The sequence below is a fragment of the Lipotes vexillifer genome, unplaced genomic scaffold, assembly GCF_000442215.2.
Source record: "Lipotes vexillifer unplaced genomic scaffold, Lipotes_vexillifer_v1.1 scaffold1003, whole genome shotgun sequence".
Lineage (NCBI taxonomy): Eukaryota > Metazoa > Chordata > Mammalia > Artiodactyla > Lipotidae > Lipotes > Lipotes vexillifer.
Window position 1 is genome coordinate 1,351,529 of NW_006798890.1, and position 26,860 is coordinate 1,378,388.

Sequence of the window (26,860 nt, forward strand, 5' to 3'; positions counted from 1 at the left end):
AGAAAACTCAAAAACGAATGCTATAAAACTGGGTATCACCACAGAGAAATAAAGTCACACATACTTAACTACAATCAATTCCAAATATTTCACAAGGTAGTTTATTAAGTGTTTACAAAAAAAAAAAAGTATACTTATCCTGGGCTTCCCTGGTGGCGCAGTGGTTGAGAGTCCACCTGCCGATGTAGGGGACATGGGTTCGTGCCCCTGTCCGGGAAGATCCCACATGCCGCGGAGCGGCTGGGCCCGTGAGCCATGGCCACTGAGCCTGCGCGTCCGGAGCCTGTGCTCCGCAAGGGGAGAGGCCACAACAGTGAGAGGCCCGTGTACCGCAAAAAAAAAAAAAAAAAAAGTACACTTATCCTAGCTCTTGAAGAGAGGACTCTTTTTTTCAAATATTATTTTGCTTTTTTCTTATTTATTTATTTATTTATTTATTTTTGGCCGAGTTGGGTGTTCGTTGCTGCACGTGGGCTTCCTCCAGTTGCAGTGAGCGGAGGCTACTCTTCATTACGGTGCGCGGGCTTCTCATTGCGGTGGCTTCTCTTGTTGTGGAGCACGGGCTCTAGGCACGCAGGCTTCAGTACTTGTGGCACATGGGCTCAGTAGTTGTGGCTCACGGGCTCTAGAGCGCAGGCTCAGTAGTTGTGGCACACGGGCTTAGTTGCTCTGCGGCATATGGGATCTTCCCCAGTCAGGGCTCAAACCCATGTCCCCTACATTGGCAGGCAGATTCTTAACCACTATGCCACCAGGGAAGTCTGAGAGGACTTTTTTTTTAAGTACAGAAGAAACGGGGGGAAACTACACTTCTGTTTTTGCGCATGTTTTTTCAGTCCCTGGAATACAAATTACCCTCCTCAACTTAGCAAAAGCCTACAAAATTGTTATAATTCAGTTCAAATTTCCCACCCAGTGAAAGCCCACTCCTACCTCCCCCACCTTTAGTATTCCAACAGCACCTATAGTTACACGTTGGCACTTATCACACAGGTTTGTCCTGATTCTTTAGGGCAGTTTGGCTATCCACTGGAATGTAACCTTTGAGGGCAGTCTCATTCATTCCTGTATCCCCAATGCCTAGCATTTAGTAGGTATCCAAAGAAGTATATTTGGAATAAATAGTGACAAGTTCGCTCAGGCTAACTACTTCTTGTTATCCATCAGAAGCTTTCTGACTCACACTTTATCTCAATTCAATGGAGAAGCAAAACAAATGTTAGAGTCATTGAAGATACCTTCTGGAGACCGCTATTCATCAAAAATAATTGACTGGAGGCAAGCCAAGTCAGGATTCTCCTGGGGATCAATTTCTGATGGCGCTTTCTTCATAAATAAGGGGATCTTTTCAAATTCCTGGAGGTTGTTAAGAGAAGAATGAACTACATAAATAGGATTTTCCACTGAGTACATCCAATGCCATGTCTCTACATCAAAGTTTTCTTACTCATCATAGTTTGCAAATCTTCATGATTGCCTTTCTCTCTCCCTATCCAGGCCCCAGTTTCCCATCCGTAAAACAGAGTGTAGAATAATCCCTAAAGATCTTTCAGTTCTCACATTCTTATGAGTGGTAGTTGAGCGCTCGTATGTGCAGTTGAGCGCTCGTATGTTCCTAGCACTTTACCCACCCTCTCACTTCAGCTTTGCCACAATCCCACGAGATTGGTGTTACAGTTAGAGGAATTTTACAAATGAGGGGACGGGCTCAGATAGGTGAAATAACTGACCCAGTATTACAGCCAGTATGTGGTGGAGTCACAGGTTACTGACTCCAAAACCTGTACACCTAAACGTACTGGCAGCTTAAGAAGACCCTCAAAACTTCGGGGCCGATTTTTAACACTCAAGTAGAAACCACCTTTCCGCTGGGCTCGGAGGTGAGGGAGGCGCCTCGGCGCCCTGGAGGCCCCAGGAGTTCGGTCGACGCGCACGCACACCACACACACACACACACACTTGCGGAGACCCCGGGCCCGCTCACCTCCTCCCACTGGTCCTCGTGGAACCCGCCGCGGTAAGGCTGGCTCTGGAACTTTTCCAGGAACGAGTCCATGGCGTCGTCAGAGGCCACGTCCTGCTCCTGCCGCTCCATGTCTGCTCCCTGGCTCTCCTGCCACGGTCCAGACGCCGAGAATTGCTCGACAACTTCCGGCGGCGTGGATGCCCTTCCTTCAATCTTCCGGGCTGTGCCGGCCCTTGTGCCTCTGGTTCCGCCTTTCTGGGGGCGTGGCCGACCCGACTCCACCCCTCCCCCGGGAAGCACCGGCCCCGCCGCGCCTTCCCGAGTACTTTTGGGGTCGTGGGTTCAGTCAACCCACAGTTCCTAAGCTCCTTCCGTGTTCCAGGCCTGTTCTAGTCGCTGGGTATACAGCGCTAGGCAAAGCTGGTAAAATCCCTGCCCTCTAGGAGTTGATTAGGTAGAGGAGAGAGACAGACAATAAACAAATAAGATGTGAGAGCTTGCCAGGTGGTAGCAAGGACTATGGAAGAAAAGTTTTAAACAGGGTGGGCAGGCATTCAAGCAAAGGAAGAGGCTGGGGGTTGTCTGCGCAAGAGCATTACCCATGGAGGGAACAGAGAGGGCCGGGCTCGGCGGTGCAGCAAGGAGTGTGAGTAGAAGGTAGGTGGGAGGGATAATGGGCTGTGAGTCTGAGCGTTTGGGTTTTCCTCAGCGTGCAGTGGGACCTTGTGGAGAGTTCTGAGGAAAGGAGTGATGTGCTCACTCTCTGTTTCTGAGGTTAACCACCTCTACCCTCGGTCCCCACAGCTGAGATGGGAACAAGGCCTCCGGGCCAGGTAAGCCTTCCTGCAACCCCTGGGTTACCCAGCAACTGGCTGCTGGGCCCTGCATCGGGTGCTACAGTCTTGGCAGCTCACAGCCTAGTCTAGAAGGAAAGACAGGCAGGTGGCAGACCAATCTAAACCCCAGCTGGTCACAAGCCTGTGCAGTGGAGGCACAGAGGAGTGGGTGTTCCCTGGGGAGTTCGGGGAGGTTTCACAGAGGAGGTGACACAGACCTGGGAGCAGAGATCAGGACTATCTGCAGATGGATGGGGGCTGAAGGGAAGTTGGGCATTTTAGGCAGTGGGAGCCCATGTGCAGAGACACGCGGGTGGGCAACAGCCTGCATGCTGGCTACCGCAAGAGTTAAGAGGAAGGCCAGCAAGGTGGGTGGGGGCCAGAGGGCCTGACTGCCCTGTAGCCCTTTATCCTGCAGAGGACAGTGAGCCACTGACAGACCTATGAGCAAATTTGTCTTAGAAAGGCCTGGGTTGCCAGGTGAAGGATTGATGGGGGAGTCTGGATTAAGAGATTGACAAGGAGAATGCTGGTGAGGGGCCAAGGGAGAAAAGAGATCTGAAGCCCAGAAGCAGAGCTGGCAGGCTTGCTCATTATTTGACACGAGGATGAGACAGACAGCAGGGCTAAGGATGACACGTGGAGCTTTCCAGGGCCAGGACTGTGTGTCTTTTCCTTTCTACCTCACCCACACCCAGCAGAACACCTGGTCCAAATGCTCCCCTTCCTCTAAATCCAAACCTCCTTTTCCACTCTTCCTCCTCTAGCCCGCGCCCTAAGGATTCCCTTTTATTCTCTTTTATTTATTTTCCCTTCCTGAATACAGAGCCTACAAAGTCTTTTTGCTTCCTTTTTAAAATGTGATTCCTATAAAATCCTGTAAGATTTTAGGTGATGGTAGGGAAGGTTCAGAGAAGGGATGTGCTCTTTGACCCTTCCAACTTGAGACTACTTGGGGGCCTTGGTCAATAATTGAGCCTATCAGACTCCTTTGTGCTTCAAGACCACCCAGACCCAGAATAGGTGGCTGTTACGTATCAAGGCCACCAAGACCAGAATGCTGGCCAATGAAAACGGCAGTGTCTCTAGGTGGAAAGGGCTCAAGCATGGGAGTTGGGAGGCCTTTGGGATCCACACTTCTATTGCTTCCTGGCATGACATTGGACAACACCCACCGTCTTTGAGCCCTGTCCTCATTTGGTGAACGTGAGCAATGAAGCCAACCTGCCTCCCCCTTAATTCCATATGGCTACTGTGAGATTCAAATGAGGCAATGCTCGTGAACATTCTTGGCAATGGACAAAGGTTATGCAAAATGACCACTCCATTTCCTACTCTCTCAGGCCCAGAATCCTGATGGCCTTGGCCTACATTTATTGGAAGATGACTGTGTGTTCAACTTCATGGGTTCCTCATCCCCAGCAGGAGCTTAAATGTAGGTGCCCCTCAGGCTCATGTCTCTTCCTGCTCTGCACACTCACCCAGGGAATCTCAGCTCACACCTGTGCACAGGTGAATCCCAAATCTGTTTCCATCTCAGATCCCTCCCACGTGCAGCCAGCACCTGGGGGCGGTCTCCACTAGCATGGCAGACAAGCCCCTCAAGTTCACCAGGTCCAGACTGAACTCACCCCTCCTCCAACCTGCTCCTGGTCGTGAGGGATGCTCAGTGGGGGACACCATTGGCCTAGTCAGCCACCCAGAAACCTGGGCACCATCCTGACGTCTTGCTCTCCCCCCTGTCATCCACCAGATTCTGAAAATTCTCCCTCCTCAATCTCCCACAGGTCCAGTCACCCTCTCCATCCTGCACTGCAGCCCAGGCCCCTGCCAGGCCCCGAAAGCCTCTAGCCGGGTCTCCCTGTCTGTGCTCTTGTCCAGCCCCCCCCCCCCACCCAGCACTTTCCCTCCATTCCTGCATGAGCTTTCCTCTCTGTTTTCTGATTTATTCCCTTTTATGCTCCAGAGCCCTCCTCCTTTCCCACTCCTATCACTCTAACGTGTTTTAATGGACATTTTCAGTTTGTAAGTGTCCTTGCAAGATGCAGCTTCTTTTGTGCATATGTTTTATATAGTTTTTTCCCTCAGCACTAGGTTTTAGGTCCCATCCATGGTGCTACATGTACCCCTACTGCCCCTAACTGCTGCGTGGGACTCCGGAGTGCCCATTCACTTCCCGAAGATGGGTCCTCAGGCTGCCTCCTCTGCCTTGCACCACAGATAACACTAAGACTTCCTCATATGTCTCCCCTTACGGACCTATGGGAATATTTCCCTGACACGTGTGCCCACGAGTGGAATTGCTGAGTTACGGGCATGCATAAACCTAACATGACTGAAGAGTGACAGATTCCTGTCCAGAATGGCTACCATCTGCCCTCCTATCAGCAGTGCCTGTATGCACACGAGGAGGGAGCTTTCTAAAGCAGACACCTGCCCACATCTCCCCACTGCTTGCCTCTCCCCTTCCCACCATGCCTTCCCAGACTCTGAAGTCTTCCTCCTTAACACAGGCTCCAAGGCCATACTGACCCAGCCCTTGTCCTCCTCTTCCTTCCCACTCTGGGCTCCAGGGCACCTACGTACCTGTAGTTGGTTCTTGGTCCCACGTGCCCTGCTCTTCTCCATACATGCCTGTCATGTGGTCATCTTTCCAAACCCCCTGGAGGGGACGTCTCTTCTCTGGGAAGCCTTCCCTGACACTCCGACCCCCAGCTGGCTGATGTACCTCCTCTGGACTTCACAGCCCCTATGCTGCCGTTCAGCACAGCATTGACCTGCTGGGCTGTTCGTGTCTTTATATGTCTCTGATACTTCCATTAGGCCAAAGTTTCTCAACCTTAGCACTTCTGACAATTTGAGATGGACGAGTCTTTGCTGTAGGGCTGCCCTGTGCACTGTAGGATGTTTCGCAGCATCCCTGGCCTCTACCCACTAATGACAATAATATTCTTACCCCAAGTTGTAACAACCAAAAATGTCTTCAGACCTGGCCAAAATCACCCCCAGTTGAGAACCACTGCATCAGACTATGAACTGCCCAGGGCCTGGGGCTGGGACTCATTCACATCTGTATCTCTGGTACCCAGAGCAGGCCTGGCCCAGGTTAGGTGCTCAGTAAATACTGCCCAAATGAGTGGTGGCCAATTGCTGGGCAAAGACTGGATGGTGTGACTCAGAGATCAGTATTCTGGGATATGCATGATTTCATGGGGTGGAGGGGGTTCTCTTTTCCTCCTCCAAAGGCTACCCAAATCATCATCTCCTTTTGTTCTTATTCTCTCCCTGTGAGGGAGGGGAACCTGAGACATCTAGCAGACTTACTGTGTGGCCTTGAGCAAGCCATACCACCTCTCTGAGCCTCAGCCTCCCCACTTATAAGATGTGGACAAGACAGCCTATGTGCATCTGTAAATGTTGACTGACTCAATGATGAAGGCCATGCTCATCTCATAGGAAACACTCCGTGAGGAGAGGCAAAACATGTGGCATTTATAGTGAGCATGGCTGGGGCCATGGCCACCTCCGAGGAGGGCTGGGGGCTCAGGGACATCACTGCTTCAAGGGCATCTTCAAGGAACCCAGCGCCTTCATGATCCAGGAGCGCCGCTGGTGGGAAGTGGGCAGGTTCTCACAGCTAGGGCTCCAGCGGTGCGTGGTAGCCGGGCCACACACCCAAGAGTCCCCATGTGGCAGTGGCCAAGAGTCCCGCCAGCGGCTGGCCAGGATGCTGTCCTGGGCCTGGGCCGCGTAGATGCACACTGATGCTTCTGGGTCGTGTCTCAAGTTCTCCAGAGCTGAGTTATGGGGAGGAGAGAAGTCGCTTGTTAAGACCAGGTCCACCCATGAGTCTCACACCCCATTCTTCTCCCTTCATGCCTTGGCTTTAGCACTCTGCTCAGCATCCCCTCATCTCCCAGCTCTTCAAATGTTCATGCCTTTTGAAGCCTGAATCAAAACCTGCGTTCTCCAGGAAGCCTTCTTGGACTACCCCAGCCTACCTTCATGCTCCCATCAGCTTCCCCAGTTACAAAATTTACGTGCTCCCTTAAGAGTCTGAACTACTTGCTCTGCACTAAATGGTTTTTGGTCTTATTTTCTGAGCCTCGTTTCCTGGATCATAGGCTCCCCTAGGGTGGGGTTGTGTGTCTGGTTCTTGGTGACTCCACAGTACTTAACATGTACTTGCCTGGGTCAATACCAGCACAATTGGACTGAGCTGAAACCCCTGGCCTTGGGACGTAACCCTTCCCTTTCCCATTACCCACTGTGAGCCTACTCGTTCCCTCACTGGCCCCTGAGATCTCACCAACACAGGGCAGGACTTACCGGCTTTAACTTCATTCAGATGATCTTCCATCATGATGCTCTCCATGCAGGGGACCAGGGACCCTTGAGCATAATCTGAGAGGTGAGTGCCTCCACCTCCTGACTCCAACCCCCATCTTTGGACCAGACCCCCTCAGAAAAGCTCTCCCTACCCTCTTCCAGCCCCACAAGTAAGGACACAAAAAGAGAACTTTGTTTTGACCTGGGACAGATTCCCTACGACAGAGATTCCTAGGAGAGGTGGCAGGTCCAGCAGGCAGGGGTGGCACCAGGACAGGGGCAGGAGCTGGGCTGCAGCTGACTCTGAGAGGTGGCCCTAGGTGGTCTCTTCCCTAGGCTGGTCCTTAGTGTCCTTAGGCTCAGGGAGGTGTTGCCTCGGCACCCCCTCCTCCAGGGAGCTTGAGCCACAGTTAACGGGAAGGGTACCAAGTGCCTCGCATACGTTCTGGGCAGGTGGTTGGTGGGGCCCCGGGAGGGGCTGAGACTCAGCTCCTCGGCCACACTGCTCAGCCCTACCCTGCTCCCAGCCTGCATGCCCAGCTCCTAAAGTACCTGTGGATCCTTGAATGAGCCGGACCTCTCAAAAGGCCCTTCCCACACTTCTGTGCCTGGCTAATTCCTATTTGTCCTTGAATATTCAGTTTAACACAGTCGCTCCTCCAGGAAATTTTTCCTGACCCTGCCCCCAAGCTAGTTAAATGCCTCTCTGGGTTCCCAGACTCTCTGAGTTTCTCTTTACTCGTATATACTGTGTTGTATTTTACTTGTGATTCGTGAACATCTCCCACCAGACCAGGGGTTTCTTCACCTTAGATCCACTGGGGATGGGGGAGTAGGAAGGATAGTCTCTGAGTGTATGCTTATATGCATTTTTCTAGGGAAAGTGCTCATAACTCTTTTCAGGGTCTCACAAAAGATCCATAACCCACAAAGAAGTTAGGAATCAAAACACCACAGTAGGAGCTGTCTGCGGGCAGATGCAGGTGCTACCCAGCTTTCTTTTCCCAGCACAGGCCCTGACACAGAGAAGACTCCCAGGCTGTTAAACACCAACATTTTTAGAAGTGATTAATTTGGAGTAAGATTTAGAGAAGTCAAAATTTAAGAAATAATGTCACTCTGTGTGAGAAGGTGTCCCTGAGCCGGTCCCCACAGCCTGAGGGATTGCCCACCCACGCACCCCCACACCACAGTAGGAGCTGTCTGCGGGCAGATGCAGGTGCTACCCAGCTTTCTTTTCCCAGCACAGGCCCTGACACAGAGAAGACTCCCAGGCTGTTAAACACCAACATTTTTAGAAGTGATTAATTTGGAGTAAGATTTAGAGAAGTCAAAATTTAAGAAATAATGTCACTCTGTGTGAGAAGGTGTCCCTGAGCCGGTCCCCACAGCCTGAGGGATTGCCCACCCACCCACCCCCACCCCACCCCCTGTCCTGGACATCACTCATATGTCCCGGAACTGATCACGTTAAGAGCCACCCCTACACCTCCCCACCCCCAAACATCAGCATCACCTCCTGAAAAGTTCTGTTTCTCTAGGCTAAGTGCAGTGCCTGACACAGAGAAGAGGGTCAATCAATGTTTGCGGCATAAGCCAATGAATGCACGCACGGATGACAGGATGGATGAAAATCTGCAAGTGAATTGGGCGAAGGTACTAAAAGAAACATCGCTTTACAAGGTGGAGGGCTGGGAACGTCATCCTCTCCAAGCCTCTCTGCAGTAGCGTCTCCTGATCCTTGAAGGGTGTGTGGATATTTCAGGGAGTGGAGGGGAGGGGAGTAGCTGAGAGGAGAAAGCGTGCCATCAGGAGGGTCCCATGGGGGGACCCTGAGTGAGGGGAATCTATGGTTTTTCCCCCAGAAAGGCAGAGGTCAGGAAAGAAGGATGAAGGTGACTAACACTGAGGGAGCACCTTTATCTGCCAGTGTTCACACACGCAAAAAAAAATTCTCATCCGGTCCATGAAGTTGGAGTTGGTCCCCATCTTACCAATGATCTTACAGATCTTACAGAGGAGCCTCAGTGGAAATAAATGACTCAGTTGGGGTCACACAGAAAGGGGATCATGGAGCTGAGATCCTAGCTCACTTTTCCACTGTGCAGCTTGGCGCCTCCTGCCGAGGTCAACAGCAAGCTCCTGCTGGGCCTGGACCCCACTGTACTCAGGGGGGATGCAGCATTTCTGCGTACAGATGCCCAGCTTGTGACGTTGGCTCACTTCCCAAGCAGTGATCTCAGAGAAGGGGACACCTTTCTAATTTATACCAAGGCCGTCTGCTGGCCAAGGCTTGCACCCAAGGGGAGGCATCCACCCAGTGCCAGAAGGGCCGAAGCTTCCTTCCAAGGGGAGGGAGCAGTAGGACTAGCTCTGCTAGGGCAGGTTACCTATGAACATGACCGAGGACTTCCGGAGGGAGGCCCTGGAACTCTTGGTGTACTCCAGGCTCTGGCTGAGGAACGTGAAGGCACTGTCTCGATGGGTGTCCACCTGGGACAAAGAGAACCCTGAGAGTGCTGGGCCCTCAGAGGGACTACCCATCCACCCCTCCCAAAGCTAGGAACGGGGACCATGTCAGGCAGTCGGGTCCTGGCTCCTTGCCTCCTAAACATCTCTGCTACCCATTCTGGACTCTCCCAGAGGCCAGGCCTCATGTTCTCTTAGCTGATTGCAACAGTCATTTCAATGGTCCTCCTGCCTTGGTTGTCTCTTCTTCCAATCCACCCACCTGCTAGAGCCGGAAGGTAAGTTCTAAAATGCAAGTCCAGGGGCTTCCCTGGTGGCGCAGTGGTTGAGAGTCCGCCTGCCGATGCAGGGGACTCGGGTTCATGCCCCAGTCCGGGAAGATCCCATATGCCGCGGAGTGGCTGGGCCCGTGAGCCATGGCCACTGACCCTGCGCGTCCAGAGCCTGTGCTCCGCAATGGGGGAGGCCACAACAGTGAGAGGCCCACGTACCGAAAAAAAAAAAAAAAAAAAAAGATAACAAAAAATAAAATGCAAGTCCAGGGACTTCCCTGGTGGCACAGTGGTTAAGAATCCACCTGCCGATGCAGGGGACATGGGTTCAAGCCCTGGTCTGGGAAGATCCCACATGCTGCAGAGCAACTAAGCCCATGCACCACAACTACTGAGCCTGTGCTCTAGAGCCCTCGAGCCACAACTGCTGAGCCCACGTGCCACAACTACTAAAGCCCATGCGCCTAGAGCCCATGCTCCGCAGCAAGAGAAGCCACCACAAAGAGAAGCCCAGACACCGCAATGAAGAGTAGCCCCCGCTCGCTGCAACTAGAGAAAGCCCGCATGCACCAATGAAGACCCAACACAGCCAAAAATAAATTAAAAATAAATAAATATATATATTTAAAAAAATAAAATAAATGCAAGTCCAGCCAGAGCTGAGAGTGGACATGACATGCTAGGGATATGACTAAGGAGACAGGTTTGACCAAGGTAAAGGATTCAGGTTACAGAGCAGTGGGGAATAAACTAGAGACTTAGGAGGGCCTTAAAAGTCCTTAAAATCCAGATAGGAATAGGGCTTCCTTATGCATTAGAAAATACAAAGCCAGCACTCTTTCTTAATAGGGCAATGACAAAGCAATGTTTTGGGCAAAATAGTCTGACAGTGATGTTCAGGTTAGGTGTGATCAAGTAGAAACTAGGGGGCAGGCAATCTGCTAAGAGACTGTTGAGGGAGATGAAGAGAAGTCTTATCTGATCACTCTCCTGTTGACAATCTGCATGTCAGGGAGTAAACTCCCGGGCCTGGTGGGCAAATCAGTCTCAACTTCCATCACCACCTCCATGCACACCATGCTCCGGTCCCAGTCGTGGCCCAGCTCTCCCCAGATCTGTACCTGGTACAAGCGATTGCTCCTGACTGGAAGGCCTTTCCCTCTTTCCTTCCTGATGAGTTCCCTCTCATTCTTTGGCGCTCAGCTCAGAAACCAGCTCCTCCCCAAAGCTTTCCACAAGCCTCAGGCAAAGCTGATCCCACCACTCTTGACATTTCCATAGCATGTTGCACAGCCTTTGTCATGGCACCTATGACATTGGCCTATAATTATTTATACCTATCTCCCCCACTGAATCTGGTGTTCCCCCAAAAGAAGGGGCCAGCTCACTCAGCTCAGAGTCCTCAGTACCCTGGACAGAGCTTGGCATGGCACAGGTGCCCAGAAAGTGTTGGATGAATGAATGACTAGGTTACGGACCCCTTCCTAAAGCTAAGGCTAGTGGTTGACGTTCATATGAGCAGAGCTGCTGATGCCTGGAGAGCAGAGAAGAGACTGAGAATCCAGAAGGGTTTAATGCAGAGGTCATAAGCTGGCAGCCCACAGGCCACAAGTGGCTGGCAGGGCAGCGGCCAGCACAGTGTTTTAAATAAGCTAAATTGATTGTTAATTAATGTCTTATAAAAATCTGGACTTTCTTGTGAAACTGGAGGCCCTGGTGAGAGTGGGCTACATGGGGAGCTGGAGCTCTCCACTTGTGCTTTCAACAGAGCCTGGGGGGACTTCCCTGGTGGTCCAGTGGGTAAGACTCTGCACTCCCAATGCAGGGGGCCCGGGTTCGATCCCTGGTTGGGGAACTAGATTCCGCATGCATGCCGCAACTAAGAAGACTGCATACTGCAGCTATGAGCTCGCATGCCACAACTAAAAGATCCTGCATACCACAACGAAGATTTCACATGCCGCAACTAACACTTTGCGTGCCGCAGCTAAGACCTGGCACAGTCTAAATAAATAAATACCTTTTTAAAAAAGGAAAAAAAAAAGAAAACCAATGCTTAAAAAACAACAACAAAAAAAAAACAGAGCCTGGGCACTCCAGGTTGTCACAGCCCTACCACCTCCACGTTACTTATAATCATAATCTGCGCAGTCACAGATCATGGTAAGTATTTGAATTAGCAACCCTGGTCAAACACTTCCTCCAGGCCTTTTTCCCTCTGTAAAAAGAGGTAAAATATTAGGCACTGGATTGCAGAGGTTTTGAGCATTGTTGATAACGGTTATTGTTGCAAAGTAACAATCTGTTACTTTGTGTATTTTTGTTAGGTTGGTGGGAGAATGGGGATGCTGTAGGCCCCAGCCAGATCTCCCTTAGGGTGTAAAGGATTTATTCCCCCAGGTACAGATTGCTTTGGTGGAAGAGAACTGCTGGCCCAAAGTCATGTCTCTTCCCAGGCTGGCTGGCATCCAATGACAAGGCAATCCACAACCTCAAGACCTTCTTCAAGGGACAGAACCGGAAACTGACAGACGGCTCGGTCTACGTGGAAACCTGACCCCTAGTTCCAGTGTGAGGACTCTGAGCATAGTGTTGGCTGAGACTTCCCCTGAAACTACACTGCAGCTTGACTCCTCCCTCTGCCACTCCTGCTCTCTGCCCTTCCTTCCACAGGGACTGATCCCAAGGGTGCTCCCTAATAAACCTCCTGCATGCCAATCTCTGCCTCAGAGTCTGCATCCTGGGGGACGCGGCCCATAACAACAGGGAAGGTAGATGGGACTAGATGGCAAAGCTTCCCAAATTGTATGTGGAGGAACCAGGCTGCATCCTGCAGTGCAGCATTTCACTGTATATATGGCTCTCTCCTACTGCAGGATGTTCTCAGGTGTTATCTCGAAAGGGAGTTCTGTGGTTAAATAACTTTGGGAAACCATGAATTAACCATGAAACGTTTCCTCAGCACAGAACATCTCAGAGCTTTAATGTACCGATGGCACTGCAAATCTCCAAGAGGAAGATGACGGTGCAGTATTTCCCAAACTTATTTGTCTTGGAACTTCTTTTCTCCCCTGTGGGGCATATCTTGTAGGACTGGTGTTGCAAAGAATACACACTGGGAATTACTGTTGTAGAAAAGGGAGCCAATGGAGCCCTTCAAGCAGGGATATAATATAGACAGACTGTGTTTTAACCAGACCATTTTGGTGGCCTGAATGGGGAGTGGACTGGAGGGAATGAGATTCAAGGCTTGGGGACCCACTGGATGGCTGGACTAATGGCCCTGCTGAGAGACATCCATAACCTGAACTAAGGGTAATGATAGTGGGGAGCGGGGAGGGAAAGACAGATTCAGAGGTATTAAGGATATTTAAGATTGATCAAAGGTGAAGGTGAGGGAGAGGAATAAGCCTCAGTTAGTTTCAGGTTTCAGCTTTTGGGGATCTAGAGGGACAGAGCAGAACTGACGTGGGATGGGCATAAGTTCAGAAGAGATGCTGAGCTTAAGGTGTGTGTGGTTCATTGGGGGAGATGTCGGTAAGCCACGGAGAGGGAACACCAGAAGTGGAGAGAAGAGTGAGAGACAAAGATGAACTTCCAGGAGCCAACGACCTGTAGGTGGTCATGGAATTGTCAGTAAGGATGCTCAGGTAAAAAGAAAAAAGAGGCAAGGAAAGAACCTGCCACCTCCAACATATTCATAAGGACCCACTGTAGTCTTGGAAGCACTCACAAGGTACTTGCAAATTTTGGCCACCATCTGCTGCTGGTTGTCCCAGGGCTTCCGACTGTAAACTCTTTTTGGCAATTCCCAAGCCATGAAGCAAGAACAGTGGAACAGGGTCTTCACACATTTCTGGGGGCCAACAGGAAGAGAACACCAGAGCTGTGGAATTCCAGGATAGCCGGAACGTGTTCCAAAAAAAAACACAACTGTATGAAACTGGGTTTTGGAAAAGCAATTCCTATTTGAAACATACAAGTGAAGTTGGCTGTTTTGAAGAGAAATACTGATATAGGTACCTTTGGTAAACAGACTTGGCCAGACATAAATAAACTGTCCGGTGATGGATCATCTGTGATTCTAGATTGGGTTCTGTAAAGAAGGGTGCACCCTCAGGGCTCAGGGCCGTGCACACTCACCTGGCTCACCTTGACATTGCCCTCTTGCATGGTCAGCAGCAGGGGAACCAAGGTGCTGATCATCTGCTCCTCCATGGCCGGGGTGCGGGGCGACCGCAGCTTCTGGACCACCTTGCCGTACAGGTTGATGCAGGAGGAGCGCACGTCCTCTCGTGACTGGGGCAGATCCAGAGGCTCAGGCATGCTCCGTCTTCCAGGAGGCTGCCTGGGCCTCTGTGCCCCACATGGAGGCACATGGCCTTCCTTCCACTCATTCTGAGGGCCCCTCCAGGCGCAAGTCACACAGAGACGGAAAACAGTGAAGGCTACCTGGTGGGCTGATCTGAGGCTGGCGTCTCCCTCAGCAAAGCCTAGGTCTGGAGCTCTGCCCACTCTTCCCAGCCAGGGCCCCCACTAGCCTAAAACGTGCCTTCGTGCCAAGTGGGAAAATGCCCCCCTCTGCTGCGACCAATCGTAAAACAGTGACCCCTCTAGGTGGACCAATCACAGTGAGGCAAGTCTCTGGGGAAACTTGATGATGCAAAAAGACCTCCCTCTGTGAGAACTAATTAGAAGAGGAACGTTCTCTGTGCAAACCAGTTACAAAGAGAGGAGGACCAGTCAGGACTAGTGCCCCTTCCCCTGGGCTGACTCGGCCTCGCCCCGGTCCCAACAGGCTGTGGGAGCTACTGCAACTCCCAGAGCAGTAAAGAACTGCCCTCCGGGTGCCACCCCACCCCATCCTCCCACCCCCATGGGATTCCTTACATCACTGAAGTGTGGCAGCAGTATCTGCAGCATCTCCACATAGACCGAGCTGTCCATCAGCTTCCGGTCCTGCCCCTTGAAGATGATCTTGATGTTGTGGACTGCCTCCACCACCAGCAGCCCATCCACACTCTTCAGACCCTTCACCATGGAGGGCAGGAGGGCCTGCACCTTTGTGGTCTGTGGAGAAGGAGCATTTGGGATGGGGGCTCCTATCTGTGCTAACAGGTGGGAGACCCAGCCTCTGATTCACTGAGATGAACTTGGTCAAGCAAGTCCCACCTCCAGGCCTTTGCTTATGTTGTCCCACCTGCCTGGCATGCCCTCATTCAAGCTCCTGCTGTCCCCAAAGCCGTCTTTGGCCTCACTGACTCCTTCCTAGCCTGGATACCTAAGGCCCTTTGTTGTCTCCCCACTTCTTGGCACTATATAGATGATACCATGCATTGTTAGTTAGCTTTCTGAGTCTATATCCTGTCCCTTTGTCCCTCTAAATCCTAAGTTGCAACAACAGTGCCTGGTAGAGAAAAACACAGCACTTTTAAAAACGCTAATGGGGCTTCCCTGGTGGCGCAGTGGTTGAGAGTCTGCCTGCCGATGCAGGGGACACGGGTTCGTGCCCCGGGCTGGGAGGGTCCCACATGCCGTGGAGCGGCTGGGCCCGTGAGCCATGGCCGCTGGGCCTGCGTGTCCAGAGGCTGTGCTCCGCAACGGGAGAGGCCACAACGGTGAGAGGCCCGCGTACCGCAAAAAAAAAAAAAAAAAGAATAAAGTATATAGGGAATTATTAAGTGATACTCATTTTACAGATGGGATAACTAAGGCAGAGACAGATATGAGCTCTGATTCCAGCCACCAGCATTGGAGAGTCAAGGATGGCCAAGCTCTATCCTTCCTCCTATCAGGGGCCTGGCTGGGTGGGCTCTCCCCTACCCTCCACTTACCTTCTCAGTCCTTTGGGCCAGGATGACCAGGCCTCGGATGGACAGCACCTTCATGATGGGGTCCCAGTGGCTCAGGCCTTCTGCCATCCGCCCCAGAGAGTATTCCTCAGGGATCCGTCGCACCTCCTCCATCTGGAGGAGCTGAGGAAGTAAGGGTAATTACTCCCTGGCCCAAGGGGTACCTCAGGCCCTGTTTGCCTCTGGGGCCTCATTCACACCTGCCTACCCTCTAGCCCACATTCTTACCACCAGCCAGCTTCTAACCAAGCTGCCTATCATTCACGGAATGATCCAGGCTGTTTTGTCCCCTCTGTGCTGGCAGGATTCCCTTCTGCCGGGGCTCTCACCTCCACTCTAGCCCCAGCTCACCATGCACAGCTCCATCCAAAACTCAGCCCCCTGAAGGCATGTTTGACAGTGTCCCCAGGCCTCGTCTAGGCTGACTGCCCCCTTCTCTGGGACCCTGGGAGCCCTGAACATGGAAACCTTAGTGCCCCCACGCGCTTATGCATCTGCCTCCCGTATCCTATCCCACTTGCGGCTTCCTTGAGGACACAAACTGAGCCTTTCTCCTTGGGTGCCTGTTACCTGATACAAGCTCTGGGGTGAAGTGTGTGCTCAGGGAACACTTGTTGCCTGAGTTCACATCCAACAAGAAATGGTTCCTTTCCTCCTTGGAATTGCCCTCCAGGACTTCCCTGGTGGTCCAGTGGTAAAGAATCCGCCTTACAATGCAGGGGACGTGGGTTCGATTCCTGGTCAGGGAACTAAGATCCCACATGCCGCAGGGCAACTAAGCCCTGTGCCACAACTACTGAGCTTGCACACCTCAACTAGAGAGCCCGTGTGCCACAAACCACAGAGCCCACACGCCCTGGAGCCTGCACACCACAAAAGAACTGCCCTCCTCCGGTGCCCCCAATTGTGGGATTAGCACCACCAGCCCCCCATTGTCCCAGCCCCAAACCAGGCATCACTCTCATCTCCTTCCTCTCCCTTGCCCCCCACCTCCAGCACCCAACCAGTCTTCAGTTCCTGCCTAGTCATCCTCATAAGCACTTCTTCCATCTGTTCCCTTGTCCTCCATCCACTGTGACTATTGAGACCCTGTGTCTTTGATGAGAAGAGAGAGCTGGAGAGAGCGGGCAGGACAGTTGATGGGGTGGGGAGTGGGGGAGGCAGGAAAAGTGGGGCTCCACCTACCACCCGCCCTCCACCCATCATACAGCACTGCTGCTCTGCACCAGTGTGCTGGCACTGTTCTAAGTGCTTTATGTGAACTCACTTAATCCTCATCAAAACCCTAGGAGAGGTCAGAATGGCCATCATCAGAAAATCTACAAACAATAAATGCTGGAGAGGGTGTGGAGAAAAGGGAACCCTCTTGCACTGTTGGTGGGAATGTAAATTGATACAGCCACTATGGAGAAGCTGGGACGAAGTGAGAGAGTGGCATGGACATATATACACTACCAAATGTAAAATAGATAGCTAGTGGGAAGCAGCCGCATGGCACAGGGAGATCAGCTCAGTGCTTTGTGACCACCTAAAGGGGTGGGGTAGGGAGGGTAGGAGGGAGGTGCAAAAGGGAGGGGATATGGGGATATACATGTATGTATAGCTGATTCACTTGGTTATGCAGCAGAAACTAACACAACACTGCAAAGCAATTATACTCCAATAAAGATGTTAAAAAAAAAATAAAGGGCTTCCCTGGTGGCGCAGTGGTTGAGAGTCCGCCTGCCGATGCAGGGGACGCGGGTTTGTGCCCCGGTCCGGGAGGATCCCACATGCCGCGGAGCGGCTGGGCCCCGTGAGCCATGGCCGCTGAGCCTGTGCGTCCAGAGCCTGTGCTCCGCAACGGGAGGGGCCGCGGTGGTGAGAGGCCCGCGTACCGCAAAAAATAAATAAATAAATAAGGATAGTATTGGATTATAACCCAAAGAATCAAGTAAATATCCACGAGTCTGTATTGCTATAAAAAAATAACCAAATAATTACGTGAAAGTAGAAGAAACAACTCGTACAAAAGAATTCCAACTAATAATTGTAGGCTGAATGAAGGAAATAGAAAAATCACCATTAGAAAACCACAGGAATAATGGCTCAAGGCAGGATCCATTGATGAATGCTAAAATTAGGGGGTAAAAGTTTAAGTTGCCTAGTTTCAAATATATTTCACATATATTTCTTACTTACAGAAGGATACGTGTTACCCTCACAGTCCCAACCACCTTCACCAACTGATGAAAGTTAACATCATCAATAATAAGAAGTTAAAATAGAGGTCATGGGGCCCCTGACATGATGCCCTGAGAGGTCACATCACCTATACAGGTTCTTCTCCTAAATGCGTAACCTCAGTCTAACCATGGGAACACATGAGACAAAGCCAAATGGAAGGACGTTCTACAAAATACCTAGAGTTAGTCTTTCAATGTGCCAAGGCCATGACAGACAAGATTAGAGGAGATGAAGGAGGTCCCATTAAGTCAACTAATGTGCAAGGTGGGATCCGGAATGGATCCTGGAACAGAGAAAGGACATCAGTGGAAAACTGTGAAATCTGAGCAGTCTGTAGTTTATAGTATGGTACCCATGTCTTAGTTTTGATTATTGTACTATTTTTATGTAAGTTGTTATTGTCGGGGGTAGCTGGCTGTGGGATATACAGGAACTTTCTCATTATTTTTACAGCTCCTCTGTTACATCTAAAATTATTTCAAAATAAGAGTGAAACAATAAAAGATTTAAAATTTTTGCTTAAAAAAAAAAACCTATGAGATGGGCAATTCATTATCCCTGTATTATAAGAAAGCAAGGCACAGACGGGTTCAGCAACTTGCCGAAGGTCACAGCTCCCTTGAGGACTTCACCCGCCATTGGAAGAAGCAAGCACACACACAGTCACAGCATGGGGGGCTGGGGGAGCCGGGGAGGGACATCTGAGCGACATCAAAGCGACATCCTGTGAACATGGTGAGCCTGGCTCTGGCCAGGAGTGGGACCACCTCTTCTGGGGACCGGGAGAAGGACTGAAGCTGGGTGAGGACCCCTGCCACAGGGAGGGAGGGCCACTGCTCAGGGCTCCAGGGGAATGCTGGGAAAGGTTAAGCCTACTGTCCCTGACCTTGTGGACATGGGAGGTCCAACCTCCACCCCCCTCCCCCAAGAGCCCCTGTGGCAGCCACTAACAGACAGAGAGAGGACTGCCTCTCCCACGAGGCTGACCAGGATAGAGGAGCCAGGCGGGCAGACCTGGTCTGAATTTCTCTGGACAACTTGAGCTGTGCGACCTTGAAAACTGCCTCTTACCTTGCCAACACATGAGCTTCACAATTCCTGGTTTTCAGGGCTGCTGTGCTGATGAGTGGGGTAGCAGATAAAAGAGGCCAGCGTGGTGTTTGGCATGTGGCAGCCCCTCAAGAAATGGCACTTTCCCTTTCCTCACCAGGGTCATGGGGGAAATTAGAAGTAGACCCCAGCAGAGCTGAGGCTGTAACCCCAACTCCTGGCTCCAAGACACACGCTTGTCCTCTTGGAGGTGACATATTCTGCTGGTGCCTGCAGAGCCAGGCAAAGTGTTCACTTGGGTGCTCACTCATCCATCCTATTCCCACTTCTTGGGGGCCCTCTTGGGGCTGGGTTTAAGGATGCAACATAAACACAATGTAGTCCCTACTCCCTAAACTCACAGTCCACTGGAGAGGCAGAAAGGTGCAAGAGGTGCCGGGATTGCCATGCTGCCTTCTGTTCACCTGGCAATCTTTACTCAAGGCCCAGCTCAAATGGCACCTCTTCCAGGAAGCCTTCCTTAACCTTCCACTGTCTGAGCAGACAGTGAGCCTCTGAGCCCCACTGTACAGACCCTGGTGATAGTCCAGACCCACTGTGTGGCAGCCAGCAGGTCACAAGAGGAAGATGGGATGGCGGTTAAGAGAGTGGGTTTTCCAAATGTCCATCGACCGATGAATGGAGAAACAACATGTGGTATGTACATACAATGGAATATTATTCAGACTTAAAAAAGAATGAAATTCTGACCTGCGTTACAACATGGATGAGCCTTGAAGACATTATATTAAGTGAAATAAGCAAGACATGAAAGGACAAATATTGATGAATCTACTTATATGAAACCTAGAATAGGGAAATTCATAGAGACAGAAAGTAGAATGGTGGTTACAGGGGTTGAGGAAATGAGGGAGGGAGAGTTAGTGCTTAATGGGTACAGAGTTTCAGTTTGGGAAGGAAAATGAAAAACTTCTGAAGATGGATGGTGGTGATGGTTGCACAAAAGTGTGAATGCACTTAATGCCACTGAGCTATACACTTAAAAATGGTTAAAATGGTAACTTTCATGAAATATATATTTTTTACTACATACACAACCACAAGCGCACACACAAAATGAAAGAGAGAGTGTACTTTAGAGCCCAGGTGTCTGGCTTTGAATCTTGGATCAGCCACTTAACGAGCTGTGTGGCCTTGGGAAAGTTACTTAAATCTGTGCCTTGGTTTCCTCCTCTAAACTAGGGGGTGGAATAGTATATGCATCATAGGATTATTGTGAGGATTAAATGGATCGATATGTGTAAAGCTCTTAGAATATGCCTAGAAGGTAGTAAGTGCTCAATAAACGTTGACTATTGTTATTGGCAAGTCTTCCCTTCTGGGGTCAACCCTACCAACCTTCTCCTGACTCATCTCTCCCCAGTACCCACTCCAGTACCCCCATACACTCACTCAGCTTAGTTGTCACTTCCTCCAGGGAAGGCCTCCCTGATGTTCCCCCACCCAACACATCCAAGACTTTTGTTCTCCCACCACAGCCTGAATTGCCCCCATCATAGCACAAGTCACTCTATAGTACCCTGTGTTATAATTGGGATGTACTCTGTCTCCCCTCCCATACCAAGAGCTCCTTGAGAGCAAGGCAGAGTCAAATTCATATTTGTGTCTCCAATCTGGTACCTGGCACACAGAGGTGCCCAGCAAAGGTTGGTGGTTGCCTGGGGCAAGGGGGAGTCTAGGAAGAATGGAATGGGGTGGAGGTGGTAGAAAGAAGAGGAGAGATGGGAGGGAGGAGGGAGAGAGAGCTACAAAGCCTTTGTACTCAAAAGAAATCATGTTCAGGAAAGACTCTAAAGTGTTAAGTACTTATTGCACAGGAGAAATGACCAGCAATGGGAACTGAGGCCTGTGCTTAGGGGAAGGCCCAGGGGGACCCCTGCCCCACGCCCAGTGCCCGGTCTCTACCTCCACGAAGAAGGCAGTGGCGGTGATCTTGTGCTTCTCGTCGCCTCGCTCCAGGAGCGGGATGAGCAAATAGAGGATGCGGCACAGCTCCTGGCAGGAGTAGTGCACCATGGCCCTGGGGGTGGGGGGACAGTGCCCTTAGGCTCTCCAGCCCCAGGGGCATGTGCTGGGTGGGGGCCTAGCCCCAACACTCAAAACTCTGGGCAAGCCCGAGTCACCTGGGTTCCTGCATCCCCAGGGTTTCCCACCTAGACAGGATCTCAGAGACCATTTGGTCTAACTGCTTCATTTTACAGATGGGAAAACTGAGGCCCAGAGTGGGAAAGTGACTTGCCTGAGAGCACAGAGCAAATCAGTAAGAAAGACAGGCTTAAGACCCCTGAGTGCACAGAACCACTCCAGCAGGGAGAGACAGGAAGGAAAGGGTGGGAGGACCCACTCACTAGGCACCAGGCAGCAGCCAGACACTTTCAAGTAGTTATTGCATTTGATCCTCACCATTACCCTTTGAGGTAGGTTACTGTTGTTAACCTATTTCATAGATGAGAAAACAGAGGCTTTGAGTGTGAAGTGTGCAAGGTCATAGAGCTGGAAAATGGCAGAGCTGGAGCCCCAACCCAGGGCTCCCCACTCCAGCTGCCTCGTTCATTCTACTAAGCCAGTGGTTTTCAAAGTGCGGCCCCTGGGCTTCCCTGGTGGCGCAGTGGTTGAGAGTCCGCCTGCCAATGCAGGGGACGCGGCTTCGTGTCCTGGTCCGGGAAGATCCCACATGCCACGGAGCGGCTGGGCCCGTCAGCCATGGCTGCTGAGCCTGCACGTCCGGAGCCTGTGCTCCGCAACGGGAGAGGCCGCAACAGTGAGAGACCCGCGTACCGCCAAAAAAAAAAAATACCGCAAAGTGCGGCCCCCGGACTAGCAGTATCAGTGTCACCTGGGAACTTGTTAGAAATGCACATCCTCAGGCTCCCATCCCAGGCTAACTGAATCAGAAACTTTAGAGGTGGGGCCCAGCAATCAGTGTTTTAACGAGTCCCATAGATGATTCTGATGCACCCTCAGGTTTGCACTATGCTTCATTATTCAATGAGTCCAGGAAAGTGTATCAGCCAAGAGTAGAGTCTGGAGTAAGAGAGGCTGGGTTCAAATTCTGGCCCTACCACTAGCTGTGTGACTTTGGGCAAGTCACTTAACTTCTCTGGGTCTCAGGTTCCTCATGGGTAACACTGGGAAAATAATAGTGCTGTTTCATCGGTCATGGTGAGGGTTAAATGGAAGTCCATGAATGTATGGCTGTTTGCATGGTGCCTAGAGCATAGTAAGTGCTCAATAAATGCGGTTGTATCCTGAGACCCCTGGGGAGAGCACCATCCTGGACACTCAGTGTGCAGGGCTAAGAAGCAGACTCTTCCTGCAGGAACCACATTAGTGAAATCAAGGTGCTGCCCCACCCTTCTCCTGACCCCATGGGAGGCTGTGTCTGGTTGGGGGGAAAAGCCCTGATCTGGGTCAGCAGGTCATTTCCAAGCCTTGCCACTTCCTGGTTGTGTGACCTTTGGTATATAACTGTCCCTCTCTGAACCTTGGCACCCTCCCCTGCAAAATGTGCATTAATAATCCCTGCCACCCCCCCCCCACAAAAAAAATCCCTGCCCCACCAGTCAGCATGACGATAATAAAAGCTAACCTGTGTTGGACTCCTACTATATGCCAGGGGCTGTTCAAAGTACTTTAATCCTCACCCTAAATCTTGGAGGTGGGCCCTATTATTATTTCCATACTACTGATGGGAAAACTGAGACACAGAGAAGGAAACGAACTTGCCCTGGGTCACACAGCTGGGAAGTGGTAAGCTGGGGTTCAGACGCAGGTAGACCTGCTCCAAGGTCACACTATAAACTGCTCAGCTAGACCATAATTTCTGTATTAGCGTGGGAACTAAATTCATAATGTGGTGAGAAATGTGCTTTATAAATAACCTAAGTGCTCTGCAATGCCAGGTACTGCTATAACGACAGTTTGTAGAGTGTGTGCTATCTTTCACATCTGAATTGTCTACCCACTGAGGTATATGATACTCTGCCAGTCTCAGAGGAGAGACGATGGAGTGAGGGAAGGGTCTTGCCCAGAGAGAAATGCAAACCCAGGTCTTTCCAAAGACCCTGAGGTCTCTCCCCTCCCTCCAACCCCTGCCCTGGGGGTCGCCAGCCTCACCTGGCCAGCAGGGACACTCCACGGTGGTGGTTCTCCGCCTGCCCCATGAGCTCCCAGCCGCCCTGGTCCTCCAGAAACGTAGCCTCGTATGAGCAGCCCATCTTCAGCAGAAGGATTTTCACCACTTTGACCACCCAGCTGCCAAGACAAGGGGGCTGAGACCTCATGTCACCCTGCCCCCAACAGGCCAGACCTCCCTCCACCCAAGTCTCTCCCACCATCAGTTCGATCTGCCAGACAAATTTCTCTCCACAGCCTCAGCACATGGTATCATCCTGTGACGAGATCCTATCTTGTCCTTACAACACACCTGTCAGGGTAGGAACTGCTTACCCCATTTCATTGGCAAGGAACCAAGTTGCCAGGAGGTTAAATTGGTTTAACCCAAAGTGCAAAGCACTGTTATAGGCCAGGACTCAAACCCAAGGTGTCCTGACTTCAAGCCCAGCTACACAACTGCTTGCCCTCTATCCCTCAAAGTGCACTTTTCTGAGCATAACACGCAATAGAAACCAAAAAGGAAAAGACTGAGGAATTGGATTGCATAAAAACTTTAAAGTTCTGAATAGCAAAAGACCATCAAATTGTTGCAGGTTAAGTGATAAACTGGAATACAAATGACAAAGAGTTAATGTCCTTGGGACTTCCCTGGTGGCGCAGCGGTTGGAAGTCTGCCTGTCAATGCAAGGGACACGGGTTCAAGCCCTGATCCGGGAAGATCCCACATGCCGCGGAGCAACTAAGCCCGTGCGCCACAGCTACTGAGGCTGTGCTCTAGAGCCCGGGAGCCACAACTACTGAGCCCGCAGGCCACAACTACTGAAGCCCGCGCACCTGGAGCCCATGCTCCGCAACAAGAGAAGCCACCGCACTGAGAAGCCCGAGCGCCGCAACTAGAGAAAGCCTGCACGCACCAATGCAGCCAAAAGTTAATAAATAAATGTATTTTTTAAAAAAGAGTTTATGTCCTTAATATATAAAGAGCTCTTACAAACTAATAAGAAAAATTCCCAACAGTCCTATATAAAATTAGGCAAAGAACAAGAACAGGTTGCTGACAGAAAAGGAAACAGAAATGGCATTTAAACCTCAACCACATTCAAAATAAGAGAAAGACAAACTAAAATTACAGCAAAATACCATTTTTTTCAACTTTCAGATTGGCAAAGATGAGAATGTGCTGGCAAAGCTGTGGAGAAATAAATAGTGTCATATACTACTGGTGGTTGTGTCCTCTGTGGGAGGCAATTTGGCAAACTGGGTGCTTTAGGAGGTCCTTCATTTTCCCTTCACTCACTGGTCAAGAACTTTTTCCACCACATATTCCTATTCCACCAAAATATTTAAATACAGAAACCTTCTGATGCACCCATTCTACTTTCAGGAACTCCTCCTACATATACAATCACATGTAAGTATAAAGACATATAAACAGCCTCACTTACTGCAGCATTGTTTCTAATTGCAAAATGCTGAGAAGCACCTAAATCGAGAGGATCCTGGTTAAGTAAATGATGGTATATTGGAATCTACACAGAGGGATATTATGCGGCTGTTAAAAATAATGAGGCAGCTCTATATGTAATGATCTCAGAGATAAGGTATACAATAAAAGCAAAAATATATAACTGTGTAAGGTCCACTACCATTGGTATAAAAGTAGAGCATGAAAAGACGTGGGCTTAGCCCTACATCAACCCCCTCTGAAGGGCAAGAAAGAACCTGGTTCTTAGGGCAGATGACTGGGGTAAAGAGAGGAACAGAGACTCCCTCTTAATGCCTTTTGAGATTTTTACCTGTGTGCCTGTATTACCTATTCCAATTAATAAATAAAAATCAAATGGTTCGGCCTTGGGTACAAATCTAATACAAATAATATCTCTAGGGAGGGAGGAGGAAAACCGAAACGGCGAGCTCCTTGGGGGAAGCTGATTCTTCCCTGCCATCCAGCACTAAGCAGAGGACATACCCTGCAGGTGCTCACAAACAGTTGTTGAACACATGATTGGCTCTCTCATAAAAGTGTGCACCTGAAGACTTCCCTGGTGGCGCAGTGGTTAAGAATCCGCCTGCCAATGCAGGGGACGTGGGATTGAGCCCTGGTCCGGGAAGATCCCACATGCCACGGAGCTACTAAGCCCGTAGGCCACAACTACTGAGCCTGCGCTCTAGAGCCCGCAAGCCACGACTACTGAAGCCCACGCATCTACAGCCCGTGCACCACAACAAGAGAAGCCACTGCAATGAGAAGCCCACGCACCACAACAAAGGGTACCCCCGGTCACCACAACTAGAGAAAGCCCGCACACAGCAACAAAGACCCATCACAGCCAAAAATAAATAAAAAATTAAAAAAGAAAAAAAAGTGCACGTCTGTTTTCTCTTCTAGTCCCAAAGCTAATTTCTACTGATCAGTGGCCCTAAAGACTTTTGGAAGGGCCCTTGCTGGTGGCCCTCCCCCTGCCGGGGACAGTAGGAACATACCGTACGGGCACGAAACCAGAGGGCTGTCCGTCTTTCTTGGTGTCCTTGCAGGAAACCACGTGGCCAGGCAGGTTGAGGCCGATGTGGTAATGGACCTGAATGAGCAGGGCCAGGAGCAGCTGGGGGTAGATGCGCCTCACGTGGCCCATGCAGCTGTTGACAGACAGGAGCTCACAGAGGCCGCTGGCTGCCTGGTGGGGTGGGGGGCAGGATCTGTTAGATGTCCCAGCACTCCTGGCAGGGCCTGGACTGCTTCTCTAGGAGGCTGGTTCTGGATCTTTGCTCTTCTCTGGCCCAACTTGGGCAAGCCCAGATTCCCCCACAACTACCACACCCTGACTCCTGGCTCTCTGGGTGAGCCCTGCCCCAGAACAATCACAGCGACCCTTTGCCTTTGACACACCCCTGGAAGAATCATGGTGGAAGGATCTCTTCCCACATTTGTGAGGTAGAGTCTTCATCCCACTATGCAGGGGAGGAGACAAGCTCAGAGGGGTGAAGAGACTTGCCCAAGGTCACCCAGCCTCCTGGGGTCAGAGCTGGGACTTGAAGCCAGGTTTTCAGATTATGCGCTATAGTGAGCCCTGCCTCTTTCTGATTCATAACACAGGCACACAGACGGTGAGAGGGACACCAGTTGCCTCTTCACTGAGGGCCATTAAACTAGGCTGCCCTCACTGCCTCCTCTGAATGACATGAGAATACACCAACACACAGTGATCAGAAGAGGAGCGCATGAATGCCCAAACCAGGGAAGGAATGGGTGCTGGTGCCCTAGTCATGGAACTCAGTGCTGGGGGAGAGAGGCAGAGAGATCCAGTGGTAAAGCACGGGAATCCGGGGCAGGAGATCTGAGTCCTGGCACCACCACTCACTAGCTGTGTGACCTTACATGAGACATGGAATGTCTCTGAGCATCAGTATCTTCCTCTGTAAAGGGATAATACCACTCGCTCCTCTTTATTTGCTTCCCTCCACCAGCTTGTCTTGCTCTCTGCTGAATCCCCAGAACTTATGAGTATGCCTGGTACATAGTAGGTGCTCAATATCTGTTGAATAAATTGATCAATCCAACAAAAAATTTTTGAGTCTACTGTGTGCCAGTTGGACTGGCACATGTTGGACTTTGGGGATATCAGGCTCAGGCACTGAATTCATGCATCTCACTGATTACCCAAATGACATCTCCCCCCCCCCCCC

General features: G+C 50.8%; 2 protein-coding genes and 1 non-coding gene across 4 annotated transcripts in view; 1 reads left to right on the forward strand and 2 right to left on the reverse strand.

The window, feature by feature from the left end:
- Nucleotides 1-2,095, reverse strand: part of TTC4 (tetratricopeptide repeat domain 4) — a 41,194-nt gene extending 39,099 nt beyond the window's left edge. Inside the window, 2 exon segments of the mRNA XM_007471140.1 lie at nt 1,239-1,356; nt 1,985-2,095. Coding sequence (XP_007471202.1) covers nt 1,239-1,356; nt 1,985-2,095 — 229 coding nt within the window.
- A 4,193-nt stretch (nt 2,096-6,288) lies between these two features.
- Nucleotides 6,289-26,860, reverse strand: part of MROH7 (maestro heat like repeat family member 7) — a 51,035-nt gene continuing 30,463 nt past the window's right edge. The window contains exons 13-22 of one of the 2 annotated variants that reach the window (XM_007471142.1): nt 25,661-25,851; nt 23,177-23,314; nt 20,966-21,080; nt 15,707-15,847; nt 14,763-14,942; nt 14,016-14,171; nt 13,606-13,728; nt 9,522-9,624; nt 7,132-7,194; nt 6,289-6,599 (exon numbers count right to left, since the gene is read on the reverse strand). In XM_007471142.1, coding sequence (XP_007471204.1) covers nt 6,355-6,599; nt 7,132-7,194; nt 9,522-9,624; nt 13,606-13,728; nt 14,016-14,171; nt 14,763-14,942; nt 15,707-15,847; nt 20,966-21,080; nt 23,177-23,314; nt 25,661-25,851 — 1,455 coding nt within the window. In that variant the 3' untranslated portion in view covers nt 6,289-6,354. The remainder of the gene's footprint in view (nt 6,600-7,131; nt 7,195-9,521; nt 9,625-13,605; nt 13,729-14,015; nt 14,172-14,762; nt 14,943-15,706; nt 15,848-20,965; nt 21,081-23,176; nt 23,315-25,660; nt 25,852-26,860) is intronic. The other variant, XM_007471141.1, reaches the window with a different exon arrangement.
- On the forward strand, nt 11,655-11,727 carry TRNAG-CCC (transfer RNA glycine (anticodon CCC)). Its single transcript has one exon. It is a non-coding gene; the product is annotated as a tRNA-Gly (tRNA).